General features: G+C 35.5%; 1 protein-coding gene across 7 annotated transcripts in view; it reads right to left on the bottom strand.

Annotated features, from left to right (window-relative positions):
• Positions 1-15,423, bottom strand: part of LOC149549576 (RNA helicase family protein) — a 282,811-nt gene that overhangs the window by 35,898 nt on the left and 231,490 nt on the right. For all 7 annotated transcript variants that reach the window (XM_089792897.1, XM_089792899.1, XM_089792898.1 and 4 more), the window contains 2 exons: positions 8,839-8,892; positions 5,724-5,803 (listed from right to left, as the gene is read on the bottom strand). In XM_089792897.1, the coding sequence (XP_089649023.1) occupies positions 5,724-5,803; positions 8,839-8,892 (134 nt within the window). The remainder of the gene's footprint in view (positions 1-5,723; positions 5,804-8,838; positions 8,893-15,423) is intronic.

The raw sequence follows: 15,423 nt of genomic DNA, 5'->3' as shown, positions 1-15,423 counted from the left end.
TTGACATCCATTAAGGGAGGGAACTGACATAGGACCACAAAGATCTGTATGAATCAATTCAAGTATGTTTTTAAATTTATGAACACTTTTGGGAAATGAGTGTTTACTATTTTTACCTAAGGCACACCCTTTACAAATACTTGAATGATCTGATTTTAGATTTGGAAGCTCTTTTACAATTTTACTTATAGATGATAAGGCTCGAAAGTTAAGGTGACCTAGTCTTCTATGCCAGATTTCAATGAAATTTGTTTTATCATTACTAGGAGTTAAGTTCAACTTTGGATTTTGATAATTACAAAGCTTATAAAGACTTCCATCCCTAACCCCAATGGATATGGCTTTCTTAATAGATGAGTTCTTAGTCCAAGATAGAACTCTATCTCCTTGAAATGCAATTCTGTACCCTCGATCGGCAAGTCCGGAGATGGAGACAAGATTTTTTTTAATCCTTGACACATATAGGACATTCTTGAGTTGAAGACTGATACAAAATTTAGAACAAGTACCAATTCCTTTAATTGGGTGAGAGGAATTGTCTCCAATAGTTACTTCTTCTGATTCATGATTTGAGAGGGTTTCAAACTTATCCTTAAATCCAGAGATATGACGAGAAGCTCTACTATCTATGATTCAGGTGTTGCGATTAGTGCTTAACTCACTTGAGAGAGCTACTATAAATGCATAATTTTCTTTATCTATTTTCTCATTATTTTCTTCTTTAACTTCTGCTAAAGCTGCTTGAATTTTCTGTTTTTTAGGGCATACATAGTAGGAATGACCAAGCTTATCACATTTAAAGCATCTTACTTTGGACCAGTCACGATGTTTGTGAGATTTGTGATTTTTGTTGCTGTCCTTCTTGTTATGCTTGAACTTTCTTTTCTTATTTGATTTAGAATACAATGCTTGGATGTCACCATCTTGATTTGAAAATAAACCTCTGGAGGCTAATATGGACTCCTCTTGAGTGCATTCATTCTTTAGTTGATCAAATTTTGGAAGTTCAGGATGAGAGCTTAAACCTCTTATGAAAGTTTCCCATGATAGAGGGAAGACCTCTAAGGGCAATCATACTTAATTCCTTATCATCCATTTGACTTTGCACAGTAGCAAGTTGATCCTTTAATTCAATAATTCTAAGGAAGTAAGAGGTAATGGATTCTCCATTTTTCATTTTTATGTAAAGTAGATCTTGTTTTAGAGTTAGCAATCTACTTGTATTATTAATTTCAAATGTATTTTGAATAGTGGAGAACATATCAAATGCAGTTTTAAGATTGGCTATAGAAGGAAGTATATGATATTTTATTGAATCTATGATTATTTTCATTGTCTTATTATTATGCCTTTTCCATGTTGCTTTCTCAGATTCATTTTCAGGCATAGGTAAATTTGTTTCAATGTGATTTTCTAATTCCATCTCTCTTAGAATTATTAATAGCCTAGTTTTCCAAGATGAAAAGTTAGATGCTCCATCTAGTCTATCTTCAATTCTTATGTGGTTCACTATCTTAATGCTTAACAAAAACTTTTCTTTCCTTTTAATTTAGACTCAGAATTTAATATTTTGTAATGGTTTTCTTATCAGTACAGCTCTGATACCATGTTAAGAATAAAGGATCTTTGATAGACAAACAATTAAAAAATGTTTGTAGATAAATTCTGATTCAAATATGCAGAATGAAAGTACTTATCTTTCACTGTAATTGCAGCAAGGTCTTTGATTGTCTTCCTTCTTCAGCAATGATCACTATAATGGATCACTGTAATACAAATGATGTAAATAATAACAATAATATTCAATAATGTTGATCTTATACTATAGGTACTCGAATGCTTGTTATTGATGCTTTCACTGTAGTCGAATGAGCACATATATATATAAGAGGAGACTAACATGACTCCGAAGAGTCATGTCTCTACATGGCCCAAAGGCCATGTAGGGACATGCCTCTTTGGAGGCATGTTTAGTTAACATGAAACTATTTCAACGTTTGTTTAAGTATTGTTGCCCGATAACAGCACAAGAGCACACTAACAATATTCATAATCAAGGCACGGGTTAGAAACCCGACACAGGCCATGAAACTTGACGCAGGTAATATGGAACCCAACGGAGGCAATAGTATCTATTGTGGGTAATATGGAACTCGACAAAGCAATAATATCTGTCACAAGTAATATGAAACCCGACCAATCAACTTGGTCAATCATTATGCATATTTACTATCAATTATTCCATATGTATAACAAAGGTATATGCATACGTATATGTATGCATAAATCAATATGAATACATGTACGTATACATATGCCTCTATGATACATATTAGATAGTGGCATAGTTATATCTCTGTAATGTATGGCATATATTAGTGATAGAATACAAATGCTTATATCTCTGAAATGTATTTGCAAATAATAACATAATAGAAGATTCAAGTATTGCTTCTCCTGACGCTAAACATCAACAAAGACCAATGCAAGGGTTGAGATGGCTGATTGGGTTTTTGATGAGAATGCTTTTTAGCAACCAGCCAAGGAGATTGTGGAGGTAATTTTCTTTTTGGTCCTCATTTCCATTTCATTTCATCATTTTTGTTAAACACTTGTTTCTGTTCATTGTGTAATGTCCCCATTTTTGGCGAGCTCTGGCAGTTGATTGAGTCAGTTCAGCATAGTGACCCTTGTGAGCTGATGTTGAGATTTGAGGGCTTTCCCAAGGTATCTTTGTGTTTCTCGCTTTATCTTTTATTTATTTATTTACGCTATTCTGGTTCGAAAACTTAACAGGTAGGAACCCAACACTATGATACCACATTTGAAGAGTTCTACTTGGGACACCTTATCAACCGCCCTACTATTGTTCATGAACCTAAAAACTTCCCTCATGTTCATGTAGGTGAAAGGATGACGTTGAGGGGTAGGGGTTACATGGATGGCAGGCTGGCTAGGAATATATTATAGTGAGTAGAGGTGTCATAGGCCACCAAGATGTGCTCAACAGGGAAAATGGGTGCACCAAACAGACTTGAGAGAATGAATGAGAGAGTCATGACGGGCTCTTCTATGCTGGGAAATGAAGAGATGCTTTTTCTAATAGAGATAGCAGTAGGATTTTTTCAGCAATGTCGCAAGAGAGGAAGCGTGGATGAAAGTGGAGTGCAAAACAAAAATTAAGGTCTTACATCATTATCCGCTTGATCATAGGACAAGTTTCTTTATCTTTGGTGGGGAGGGGGACAATGAGGGGGTATGATGAGGGAAAGAAAGAAAGAAGACCTCCTAGATAGAAGCAAAAAGGTGATCAAACTTGCTGGCAGCACACTCAAGAGAAAAATGGAGTCGAGAGGAAGAAGCTGTTTGAGGTGGTGGGTAAAATGGTCTTGGTTGCCACTGTAAAAAAAAATGAGGTACAGGGGGAAGGGCTGGTAGACAAGAAGGGTGGGTTGGGGGGCAGGGCAGTGGAGTGAGAAGCATACATAATGGTGAGACTAAGAAGAGCATGGTTAGCAAGAGGAATGGGGATGACAAAGAAGTGACTGATGGAAGAAATGAAAGACTTACTAGAAAGAACACAATCCACCACACTTGCATCACCGCCATAAGGCTTGTAAGTGAAGAACCAGGAACTAGGGCAGTTGGAAAGACCATTCAAAATCACCAAATTTGAAGACTCGCATGAGAGGTCCCAAGGCATTGTAAGAGGATTTCTGAAGCTCTATAACAGAACAATCTGTATCCTAAATGCACAATGTGTGCAACCTAGTTGTGGAGGTGGGTCTGAGCAACCTAAGTTTGTGCATTGAAATCTCCAACAATGATAATGTCCCTAATAACCCGGAACTGAAATGTTGTTGAATAAGTCTTTTTAGGGATCATTGTCTGGACCATTGTGGAAAACATACAAAGACGAGGCCAAAGGAAACTAACAAATGACAATGAAAGTATCTCTGAGGCAAGGAACATCATAGCAAACACAAACCCACATAAATCTAGCAAAAACATCAGAAAAGACAATAGATGTCTGATCCCAAAGGCGGTCACTGACAAGGAAAGCAACTCCGCCAGGGACTGCGAACCTTCCCTGAACACCTAGCCTCATCTCTATACACAAACTAGTGAAAACCAGTGACACTTAGAGGACACGGAGGGCTCTCATGAGTGTTAATAATGAACAAAAATTGGATGAACTGAAAGCATCAAGAAGTAAACATGACATAGACCTGATTATTTCGTTACCATTCTAGTGGTTGACTTGTGAAGCTCTACCCTTGTGTTCCCTAGCAGCCAATCACAGCTGTGACTGTAATTTAACTGCAACAACCAAAGACTAGGATTGCCACTTGGGTAGGAAAGAATCTTTGATAACCTCCTTAAGGTTCTTGATAACTGCTTGTTTACTAGTGCATCTTGTAGCTGCCACGAGTTCCCTGCAGTGTTTCAATTCCGTAACTTGTGATTTGGTGTGATCTTCATCAAGAGAGATCTTCATAGGAAGTGGATATAGTTTCCTCGTAGACATGAGAACCTGAAGAAAATATGTAGCAGAAAGGAAGTGAAGGACGAGGGTGGTTGTAGCTTACCTAGGCTTTGTCTAGGAGTAATATTTGTAATGCCAAGCTGGTCACCGAGAAAAGAGAAACTCATGGGAAGAGGATTAGTGCAAGAAGAAGGCCACACACTTTAAGATTAGGCTCTTATAGTCTCCTAGTTTGTTCTTCAAAGAGTTTAGAATGGACCTGTTCCTAAATATTGGTAAGAGGTAGAGTGCTACCATTGTGGACCAAGGCCCATGATTTCAGTTGTTGTCCGGTTTCTATTTTGAGGGATTCCTGCTGGAAGTTGAGCTTGGTTTGGTTGACTTTTAGTTCATAGGTATCTGAAACCAGTTCCATGCTCGAGTTGAGAAGCCTCTTGATCTTATCGTTTTTAGCAACAACATATGAAAGCTTGTCAGAGATAACCTGTAGTGATGACTTGAGTGTCTAGTTTTCATTTAAGCAATGATATTAAAATATATAGGGATTCGTTTGGAGTTTACCAAGATGGCATTGACAAAAGTCCAAGCCATATCAAGTGGAAATGCCACAATGTCCAAGAACTCAAATCATTTTTAATACTTATACATATTTGAATGCAATGATAATGTAATTCATTTATAGTGTAATTTGATTTATGCAACTTCAGGACTGAGTTGAAGAGTAGACACATTTAACCTCCAACCTCTTAATATAAATAGAGGGCAAGTTCAAATTCTTTTTGAGTTGCATATCTCAGGCAACTCATGAAACAAAACTCAAAAGATCTACCTACCTTTTGTGGTAGTTATTTCACTACTTGAGGACATGGTAAATTTGCTAAGATTTAAAATTTAAGACAAAATAGGAATTGCTATTGGATTAACATTGACATAAAACCAAAAATTGTCTAAGATTTATTTTATATCCATCTTTAATGCGCTATCTTTAATTAATTGTAGGATCAACAACATTATTTGATAGTTCTATGAATTCTGGATAACAATGTTTATAATTTTCTGCATTTCTACCTTATTTTTTACTTGGATGGAAGTGATGGAGAAGGAAGGATATCTAAGTGGGCACACGTGGGCTCACATATCACTTGCAAACAATGACTTTCAACTGCCAAGGTATGGTGAACCTTATTGACAAATCCCTATTTAAAATCCTAAGGATTTTAAGAGCTATGTAACTGACCTGAAGAGAACAGAAGAGGGATGAATGAAAACTTCTTGTCCGCCTCTAATAGTTTGATATTTTCCATCTGCACTTGCAACCTAAGAACAAATATGCGTTGTTAAAAAAATTATCTACCCTATCCAATAAATAAATCAAAGGCAAGAAAAATGGTTACCTAGGAAGCAAAGGACACTTTTTTCATTCAATGAAAATATAATCACATTTCACCATCTAAACAAATGATAAGTACCAATAAGATAATATATCACCAAAAAATAACTAGTGTATCATTAATTTTACAGAACAAGAACCTTTAAATTGCCATATAATGTACACACCTTGCAAATAATTTCAATTTGTAATTTATATTAACAAGCTTAGTTCCTTTAGCACAATAAGAAAAGAAATAACAGACATTAATGATCCCTCCTTTTTTGATGGACTAAGCTTTTTGTTGTTTTAAATTTTTGTTCAGTTGAATACTAATAGTGAACCAATTATACCGTTGAACCATGGGGCTGGTAAATAAAATAATAAGGAAAGAGATATCAATCAGAGGATAACAAGAATCATAGAACATTAAAATGAGCATTTGGTGGTTGCTGGGGGGAGTGGTGTAGGAGGGGGCATAAGAAACTTTCCAACCTTTCTTGCATAGCTGCTAATGTTTGATTGTTGAAACACCAATTGGACACGCTAAGAGAGGTATTTGCATTTTATCTCATCTGAAAACTTTGAGATGTATATTTGGTTCACTTTAAATCTCGAGAAACCCACAAACAATATGAGTGTGATGTTCCCCAATGTAATGTTTTAGGTTTGGGACTATTTTTTTTTTTGCAAGAGACTTCTTTGTGCAAAACTTATTTACTGAATGAACAATATGCTATTTGTGAACATTTACTTCCTTGTTATTAACTAAACTGGAATAAACAATGAATGTTACGTTTGGTATGCAATTCTTATATCCACATATTTAGACAGTAAGATCAATCTGAAAATCTGATTAGAGATCCCATTGAATTGATCAAACTACCATTCATATTGTTATAGTCACTGTTTGGGCTCTGTTCTTGACTCTTTGAATATCACTGTTTTAAACATCCCCCTAAACATATTAACAGTCTATAAGCATATGATTGTTTATCATGATTGAGTCACCATTTCTCATGATTGCTGTTTTCAGATATATTCATTGCTACCATACTTGGACCGTTTTGGTAATTTCTATTTGCACACTCTTGTGCTTTATCTGATCATAGTTTAGATTTATTTATTAATCATTGCTGATTTAGTTATTGGTTGATGCTAACTGTTGATGGTTGTTTACTCCTTCAGTCTATGATAATCATGCATGTCGATAAGCTTCTAAGGGAATGTATATGAATATGGATACTGTTACATATGATGGGTGAACCATTTACATGACTCTTTACATTGTTACAAGCTAGATCACTGAGGCTTGTCTCAGATATAATATACATCAATGTTCACTTTTAAGTTTTTACTGAATAATCATAGGCTTCCAATTGCCGAGGTATTATAATGGCATTTAGTCTTTATAAGATCCATCCTTATTTATTCAATCTGCGATTCAATGGTCTCCCGCTATGACAGTAATGCCAATCCCCGTTATTTACTCACTGATTCTAAAACTTCATTTCCATTTTGCAGTTTATAAACTTCCGATTGTGTCCTGACCTTGAAAGAGAAAATATCCATTGACTTGTATATTTTTCTCCTGTAAAGCTCAAATGAGTGAGCCACAAATGTTGGCAGTTTCTAATGTCAAATGTACATTTTTTATTCCAAACTTCAGCCACAATGACCTATGACAACAATATTAGTTTGTATGAATGGTTCCTCACCTGTATCGAGTGAACAATTTTTTCTATTAAATTCATGTGGCAAGAAAGGGGAAAGATGGCCTTTTAAAGGTCGCGACTTTCCAAGGTCAACATGCAGTTGGTCACTTTATTAATTTTTTGATATATGTTATATTATTTTATTTAATAATATTTGATATGTATTTTGGATTTATATTATTTATTTGTTTATATTTTAAATATTAATATGTTATTTCATTTATGGAAATATATGTAGATGTATTATATTTTAAAAATTTATATTCATTTACTAATTAATTGTTTATATTATAATTTTATTTATTTATTTTGCTATTATTAATTTATTAAATTTTCTTTCACTATTATTATCTATTTAATAAAATCTTATTATTATTTATTCGTTCATCAATTTATTTTATTATTTATTATTAAATCCTACTCTAGAAAGGGGACATTACAATGAGTGATGCTGGAGAAATTTAAGGATGAGCAATAATTCCATAATAAGCTGAAGAAAATACTTATTAGAGAAGGTATATGTAGAATTGGCAAGAAACAAGGGAGATGTTTAGGTGAGCTGAACGCACAATTGGTATATATCTTCCTTCATACTCAATTCATATCTTTTACCCAGATATAATTTAGGAAATAGACAGACTAAAATTGAAAAATTCCTTTAAGGGCAATCCTTGGCTTCCTACTATGATTGTCCATCCTGCTACCCCAGTCATGGATATTCGAGAATAAGCATTCTTTAATTTGACCATTTTGATGATGTTTTTGGTTCACTGGGCTGAGCTTTTCTGTAAACAACTGTTAGCACTCCTCACGTCTCCCATAAGGCTATTTGTAATTTTGTACATGTCCTGAGCTTTTATATTTGGAATTAACCTCTTTAGATTTAACAACTCTTGCAATGCATACATTTGTTATAGTGTTTGGTGTCTACTCACTTTTCATAACCTACAGGTTTTTAATCCACTGACATATTTTGACTCCTTGTAGATATTAAGATTATTTCTTTATTTGTAAAAGAAGATTTATTTGTGTCTACAGTCAATGAACAAATTTGTATTTCTATCAGTCCATTCATATAAAAATGAACACATCCAATGACTTACTATGTCATTTCCTTCCATCTACACATTTGGCTGCATAATCTCTTTTCTGATTGCTCTCTTTCTTTCTTTCTTTTAGCAGTCAAAACATTCTAAGTAATCATTTGGGTCTGACAGGTACTTCAGTCTTGTTTAAAAATACCAAAACTTTCAATTTTGAACAATTACCTCTAGTCGGCATGCATGTGAAAAAAATCCAGATGTTATAGCCTTCCTCACAGCCTGCAAAAGATAAAGCGTGAGAGTATGACAATCAAGCTTATTTAATTGATGAAGCAAAGTATTTCTTGTATCTTGATTTCTTTACTAAACTAGCATTAACTTGTAAAAAACTTAGGGATAATGATGAAACTAATCCATGGATTATGGAGCTCATTTATAGACTATAAAATCTAGAAATATTGATGTGAGAATTACAAAGAGGTTCATCACCTTATAAGGAATTTGAGATATGTTATTGACAATAAATAAACGTCACCCTTGTCCAAGATTCTAAATACTAATAATAGCTAACATTATTACACACCAATCACGATGATGACTTTGGTACAAAAGGAAAGCCTTATGTTCTAACACTCTCTCTTGAGCCTCGTAGTCACAAACAAGGCCTAGAGATTCATAACCCAAGTACTCTTTGAGTTCCATTGGGAAGACAATAGGAAGGAAGATAAAGGGAAAACAGTAGAAAGGGTTACACCTAATCACTTATCTCTAAACCTTTAAAAGAACACACGTTTCAATTGCAAGCACAAGGAGAAAAATGAGAGTACTGGAGCCAAAATCGCATGCTATTGAAGAAAAAATTTGTAGAAAAGATAACCATCAAAGAGTAATTGAATACCATTTAGGTAGATGAAGCATCCCTTGGTGCATTTGAAGGAGCTTATGGTGTAGTTCGAGAAACTGATCTTGTCTTTGGATAACAGGAGGGATGACTTTGTTACCCAACATCAGGTTGGAAGGCACTCAACACGATGCAGGAGCTTTTCAAAATTTTATTGATTTCTTGAGATTTTAGTGTTTTCTTTAGATATTCTTAGAAAGCCTAACAATTAAACAAATTTAAATGAGATGTTCTCAAGTTGCATAAGTAGATCAGAAAATTTAGATTTTTTTAGTAATTTCTTGAGACATTCTCAAGTTGCATGTAATTAATTTAGAAAGTTGACAATTAGAAAATAGTTTGTATTAAGGTAGATTTTTGAGGGAATTGTATAGGAGGTATAAGGTTTCTTATTTTCAATTGTAAAGAGATTAGAGAAGGAATAATAAAAGAAAGTCAATATTCTCATTTCTTGAGCTCTCTTGTATGTTCTGTTTTTATTTTTAAAATGTTAATGGTGAATTAGATGTTGTGAATTGGAGCTGCATCATCTAGTATTAGAGCAGGAAGATGGTTGGGTGAGGTAGAGGAGTTCTATCCCAGGTGCATAGAGATATGCAAAATCTACAAAGACAAGTAGCAAACATGATAGTGAATCAGGGAATAAGGGAAAGTAATTCTGATGAGCAAACAAGACAAACAGGCCTAGATCAACAAGCAATTAAGAAGATGAAAAAATGTCAGAGTGCTTGACCTTTAAGAAAGGATACTCAATGCATTGGAAGGGAGAAATGAAAATGATGGAATTAAACTGAAGTTTCTGATTACGCAGGTAGTCTCAAACTAGGGGAGCTGGTAGATTGGTTAGATAGTATGGAGAAATTCTTTGATTGGAAGCCTATGACCAAGAAAAATAAGGTTGAATTTGTATGCACCCAGTTGAAGGGTCATGCAATGATCTAGTGGAATCACATTAGAAAGAAAGAACCCACAAAGGGAAGGAAAAGATAAGAGATTGGAACAAGATATAGAAGAAGTTGAGAGAATATGTTTTGTCCCTAGGCTATGCACAAAGCATTTTTCAAAGGTTTCAAAATCTGAGGCAATTTATCTGCTGTACAATATTATACAGATGAGTTTAATAAATCAATCTGTGTAGAGCATTGAGAAATTGGTGAGTAGGTTACTAGTAGCTATGTATATAAACAGCCTAAGACTTTCTATTCGGGATGAATTGACCATGCATCAAGTTAGCAGTATGGAAGAGGCCTACCGATCAGCTCTAAAGGCAGAGAAAAAACAAAGCAGTGAATATTTTTAAAAAGTAAAGGAGGAAAAATAGTATCTGGATATCCATTGCAGGTAGATTCAAATTACAATCAAGGAGCATCATCTCAAGGAGAAGATAAATTAGATGATACCCAACATGACATAAAAACTCAACAATGAGAAAGAGGGGTTTAGAGGGAAAGAGGTTATAATGGTAGCAGAGAATGGGAAAGCCCACAAAAGCCTTTTGTTTGCTTTAATATTGGAGAAGAAGGCTACAGGGAATTTCAATGCTCAAATTATAACATGCAAAAAAGAACTCAACGAGGATCACCGAAGCTAAACTTGGCACAAGCTGACAATGAAAAGGAACATATAGGATCTTAGGTTCCACCCCCCGATGTAGGAGAAAGCCTCATGATGAGAAGAACAATGGCAATCCTAGAGAAGGAGAAAGCACAGACTAAAAGGTTTTGATAACTTGTGAGTTCAAACAAATATGTTGCAACTAAATGCACTTCAGAAGGAAATGTACATGAAGTTATTACTGATGGTGGTAGTAGTGAAAATATGATTTCTAGGGAAATGGTCGAAAAATTGAAATTGTCTTGTGAAAATCCACCCCACCCTTATCGTATTGCATGGTTTAAAAAGGGGAAGTCACTATTGATAAGAGGTGCTCTATCTAGTTCTCTATAGGAAATACTTATAAGGATGGGGTATGGTGTGATGTCATTCCCATAATTGCATGCAATGTTTTGTTGGGCAGACCTTGGCAGTAGTATGATAGAAAGGTAATGCACGATGGAGAGAAGAATACATACACCTTTTGAAAGGATGGTTCTCAAGTAATTTTATTACCTCACAAGGGAACCTATCAAGGATATGAAAGCAATAAGTTTTCATTATACACTCATGACACAGAGAGAAGAAAGTTAAGAAATACCAGTACCAACCAAATTAGTTGAACACTCTGATGTTAATGCTTGAATTATGTGATGATGGAACCCTTAGAGAAAAACGGGCCTTCCCCTTGCAAAAGCAGACCTTTCATTTAATATTGCAGCCTTAAAGAATTACCAATTCTGCTGGTTCTTGAATTCTGACATGCTTGGTTCCAGATTAAACACACAAAAAACCAAATTTTCAAATACACAATAGAATACCTTTTGATTTCTCTCAAGGTTCTTTTATAATATTTCCCCATAAATCTTCATTAGCAAGGCTCTTCAACGATTTTGATATTTGTTTTTATAATAATGAGTTGACAATATAATATATCATCAATAAAGTACATTTTAAATCAATCAGTATTAATTACTCATTAGCCTCAACATTGCCCCCACTTTATTATAAAGTCAATTTCTAACTTCATATTATAACTTAAATAAAAAACATCATTAAAGACCATTAAAATATCAGTATCTCATTAAATAATCGTTATTTTGATGAGCCATCTGAACTAGGAAGTCAATCACTGCATCCTTTGTCCTTTGTCTGTATGATTGTGTTACTAAAAGTAGAAGGGGCCCATCTCTATTAACCTCAGAATTACTATAAATAGTAAGTATATGAAATTGCAAACAATGTAATATTCCTGACCTAATATACTAGTAATCCATGCCTTCAATAGTGAACTCAAGTCAATGTGTAGTATCGAGAGGCATATGGCAAGGTGTCTTGGTCATATGGCTAAGAGAAGATGAAGGCCATACGAAGGACTTGGATGTATGTACAAAGGGCAACTTTGAAAGGAGGATTGTTGAGCGTACGGTTTGAGAGGTCGTACAAAAAGGATGGAGATGTATGGCTAGGAGGGTATGTATGGTGAGCAGGGGTAGTGTATGGTGGTTAGGAGTAGATGTTGAACAATAGGTGGTTTGAAGTTGCGGGTTGGGCATATGATGTTGCCAAGGTTTTTGTATAGTGGTGTGTCATGACTCATAGAGGCATACAATGGTGGTAAGAAGATGTTGCGTATAATGGAGGAGATGGGGCTATGGCTTATGATCTACAAGGAGTGCTTATGGAGGGTCATACAGTTACCAGTCTCCCAGGATGGCGTACAGACTATGGGCCATACAGTCTCTAATGCTTACACCCTTTGACATGATATTATTGGTTCCTTGAATTAAAGTAGTGACACCAAGCAGTATAGAACAAGAGTTATAATTGCCATGAATAATACACAGAACAAATATTAAAGAGATCTTTAGATTTCAAACAATGATAGTGTTTCAGAGTTACCAGATCTAAAACCAAATAAGCAAAGCATAATAGGGTGAGGTTGAATCCCACCGAAATTGTGTGGCTGTATAGGGATGATCTTTCACTTCCAAAATGGTGAAACAAACAATTTTCGAACTGGAATTCACAAAATAATAAACAGTTCAAGTTGCAAACCAACAACCACCAATTGGATAGACATATATACCCTTTGGGAAGAAAACTCCTGAGGGAGAAAAATACTGTGCCGACACAAGATGCAATAAATACTTCAAAAAAAAAAAAAAAAGGGCCTCGAGATGTCTAAATCAATTGGGTCCCACACAAAAATTTGATATCTTATTTTTATTTTATGATGGGGATATTACAGTCCTCCCGTCTCAAAAATTGCTTGTCCTCAAGCAATTGCAAACAAGGTTGCTCCAAGATTTGTTGGCCCCCCCAAATGGCATTGTCAAGCAACAAATTTTCCCAATGTACCAAGAACTCCTTGATGGTGCTTCTCATTAGCTTCCTCTTATAGTTATCAAGGATCTTGGTGGGTTCCACTAGCAATTTCCCTTCATCGTCGATAGGTGGTAGATCTGCAGATATAGTAATGTTTTGTCCCGCGACTATCTTCAAGTAGGATATGTGGAAGACATTGTGGATACGACTTCACTCCAACAACTCTAGTTCGTAGGAAACTTCCCTTATGTGCAGGATCACATAGTATGGCCCGTAGAAATGTAGCCTCATCTTTTCTTTGTCACCTACCTCTAGAGATGAGTGTTTGTGCAGCTTTAGTCGGAGATATACTAGGTAGCCCACCTCAAAGCTTCTCTCAGTCCAATGCCTATTGTCATACATCTTCTGTTAATTCTATGCACGCTCGAGATTCTCCTTCAGAAACCTCAAAATGTCTTGTCCTTCCTGTAACCACTCCTTTTCTCTTGGCACACAACTATCACCCAAAATCATGTCTACAAATGATGGAGGTTCATAACCATAGAGTGCTTTGGAAGACGTCATCCCAATTAGTATGTGTTTAGAATTGTTGTAGGAGTTCTCTCCATGATGCAACCATTTGAACCACGCCTTCTATTGTGTAGAAACATAATTCCAGAGGCACCCTTCCAACCACTTATTCACAAGTTTTGTTTGTCCATAAGTTTGTGGGTGATAGCTGGGTTTTGGCAACAATTCTGTCCTTGCAAGATGAAACAATTCTATCCATAAAGCGTTGAGGAAATGACTATCCATGTCGCTCACTATATTTTGTAGCAGTTCATGCAGGTGGAAAACCTCCCTGAAAAATAAGTCTATCACCTAAACAACCTGGCATCCGATGGAGATGGTGAAGAAATATGCATACTTCGTCAAACAATCAACTACTATAAAATGCAATCTTTGTCATGTACCTTCGGAAGTGTGGTGATGAAGTCCAAGGAAATATTGTCCCACTTTTGCTCAAGTATTGGCAATGGTTGCAACAGACCAACTGACAATGTGTGCTCCGACTTGTTTTGTTGACAAGTAGCACATTCTCAAACATATTGCAAATTATCATTCTTAAGTCCTTGCCATGAAAAACTTTCCCTAATCTGCCTATACATCTTGAGGAAGCTTGAGTGTCCAACCAAAGGTGAGTTGTGCATTTCCTTCCAAAATTTTTACTTTATTGTGGGTTCAAGCACCAAGTAAATCCTATCCTTGTATAACTGATGTCATTAACCATCTATGGATCGTCTTCAATGTTGCCATCCATCAATTTACATGCAAAAGTGTTTTTGGAGTACTCAACCAACAAGTATGCCTTCTAATTAGTTGAAATTTTGGACAATGAACAAATGGGAGGTTTTCTTGACAAAGCATATGCCATGACATTATTCTTCCCTTTTACATACTCGATATCAAAGTCAAATGCCTAAATCTTTCTGATCCATTTCTACTATCTCTTATTCATATCTTTCTTCTCTAGAAAATATCTCAAGTTGTGCTCAGTACAGGCGACAAACTTGGCTTGAACCAGGTATTGTTAAAACCTGGTCAAGGCGTGCATGATGGCCATCATCCCCTTATCATAGATGGAGTATAATCACTCACCTTTTGTGAGTTTCCAACTCTTAAAAGCTATCAAATGACGATCCTACATCAACACTATGCCAATGTCCTTGCCGGGGGCATCACATTTCAAGATGAAAGGTCGAGTAATGGCAATGTAGGAACCAAACAAGTATTCATAGCTTCCTTAATTTATCGAAAGTGTGTTGTGATTGTTCACTCTATTGAACAAATCCCTTCTTAGTCAAATCCGTCAATGGTGTGCTAAGTTGTGAGAATCCTTTCACAAACCTTTTGTAGTAACTACACAACCCGAAGAATCCCCACAACTCTGAGAGAGTTTTGGGAGGCAACTTGTCCAGAATAGTCTGAATCTTCTCTTGATGAACTCC

This window comes from Cupressus sempervirens, chromosome 7 (genome assembly GCF_028749045.1).
Source record: "Cupressus sempervirens isolate cs-2001-9-10 chromosome 7, ASM2874904v1, whole genome shotgun sequence".
In the NCBI taxonomy this organism is placed as follows: domain Eukaryota; kingdom Viridiplantae; phylum Streptophyta; class Pinopsida; order Cupressales; family Cupressaceae; genus Cupressus; species Cupressus sempervirens.
The sequence above is the reverse complement of the archived record's forward strand: the minus strand, read 5'-3'. Positions and strand labels throughout refer to the sequence as shown.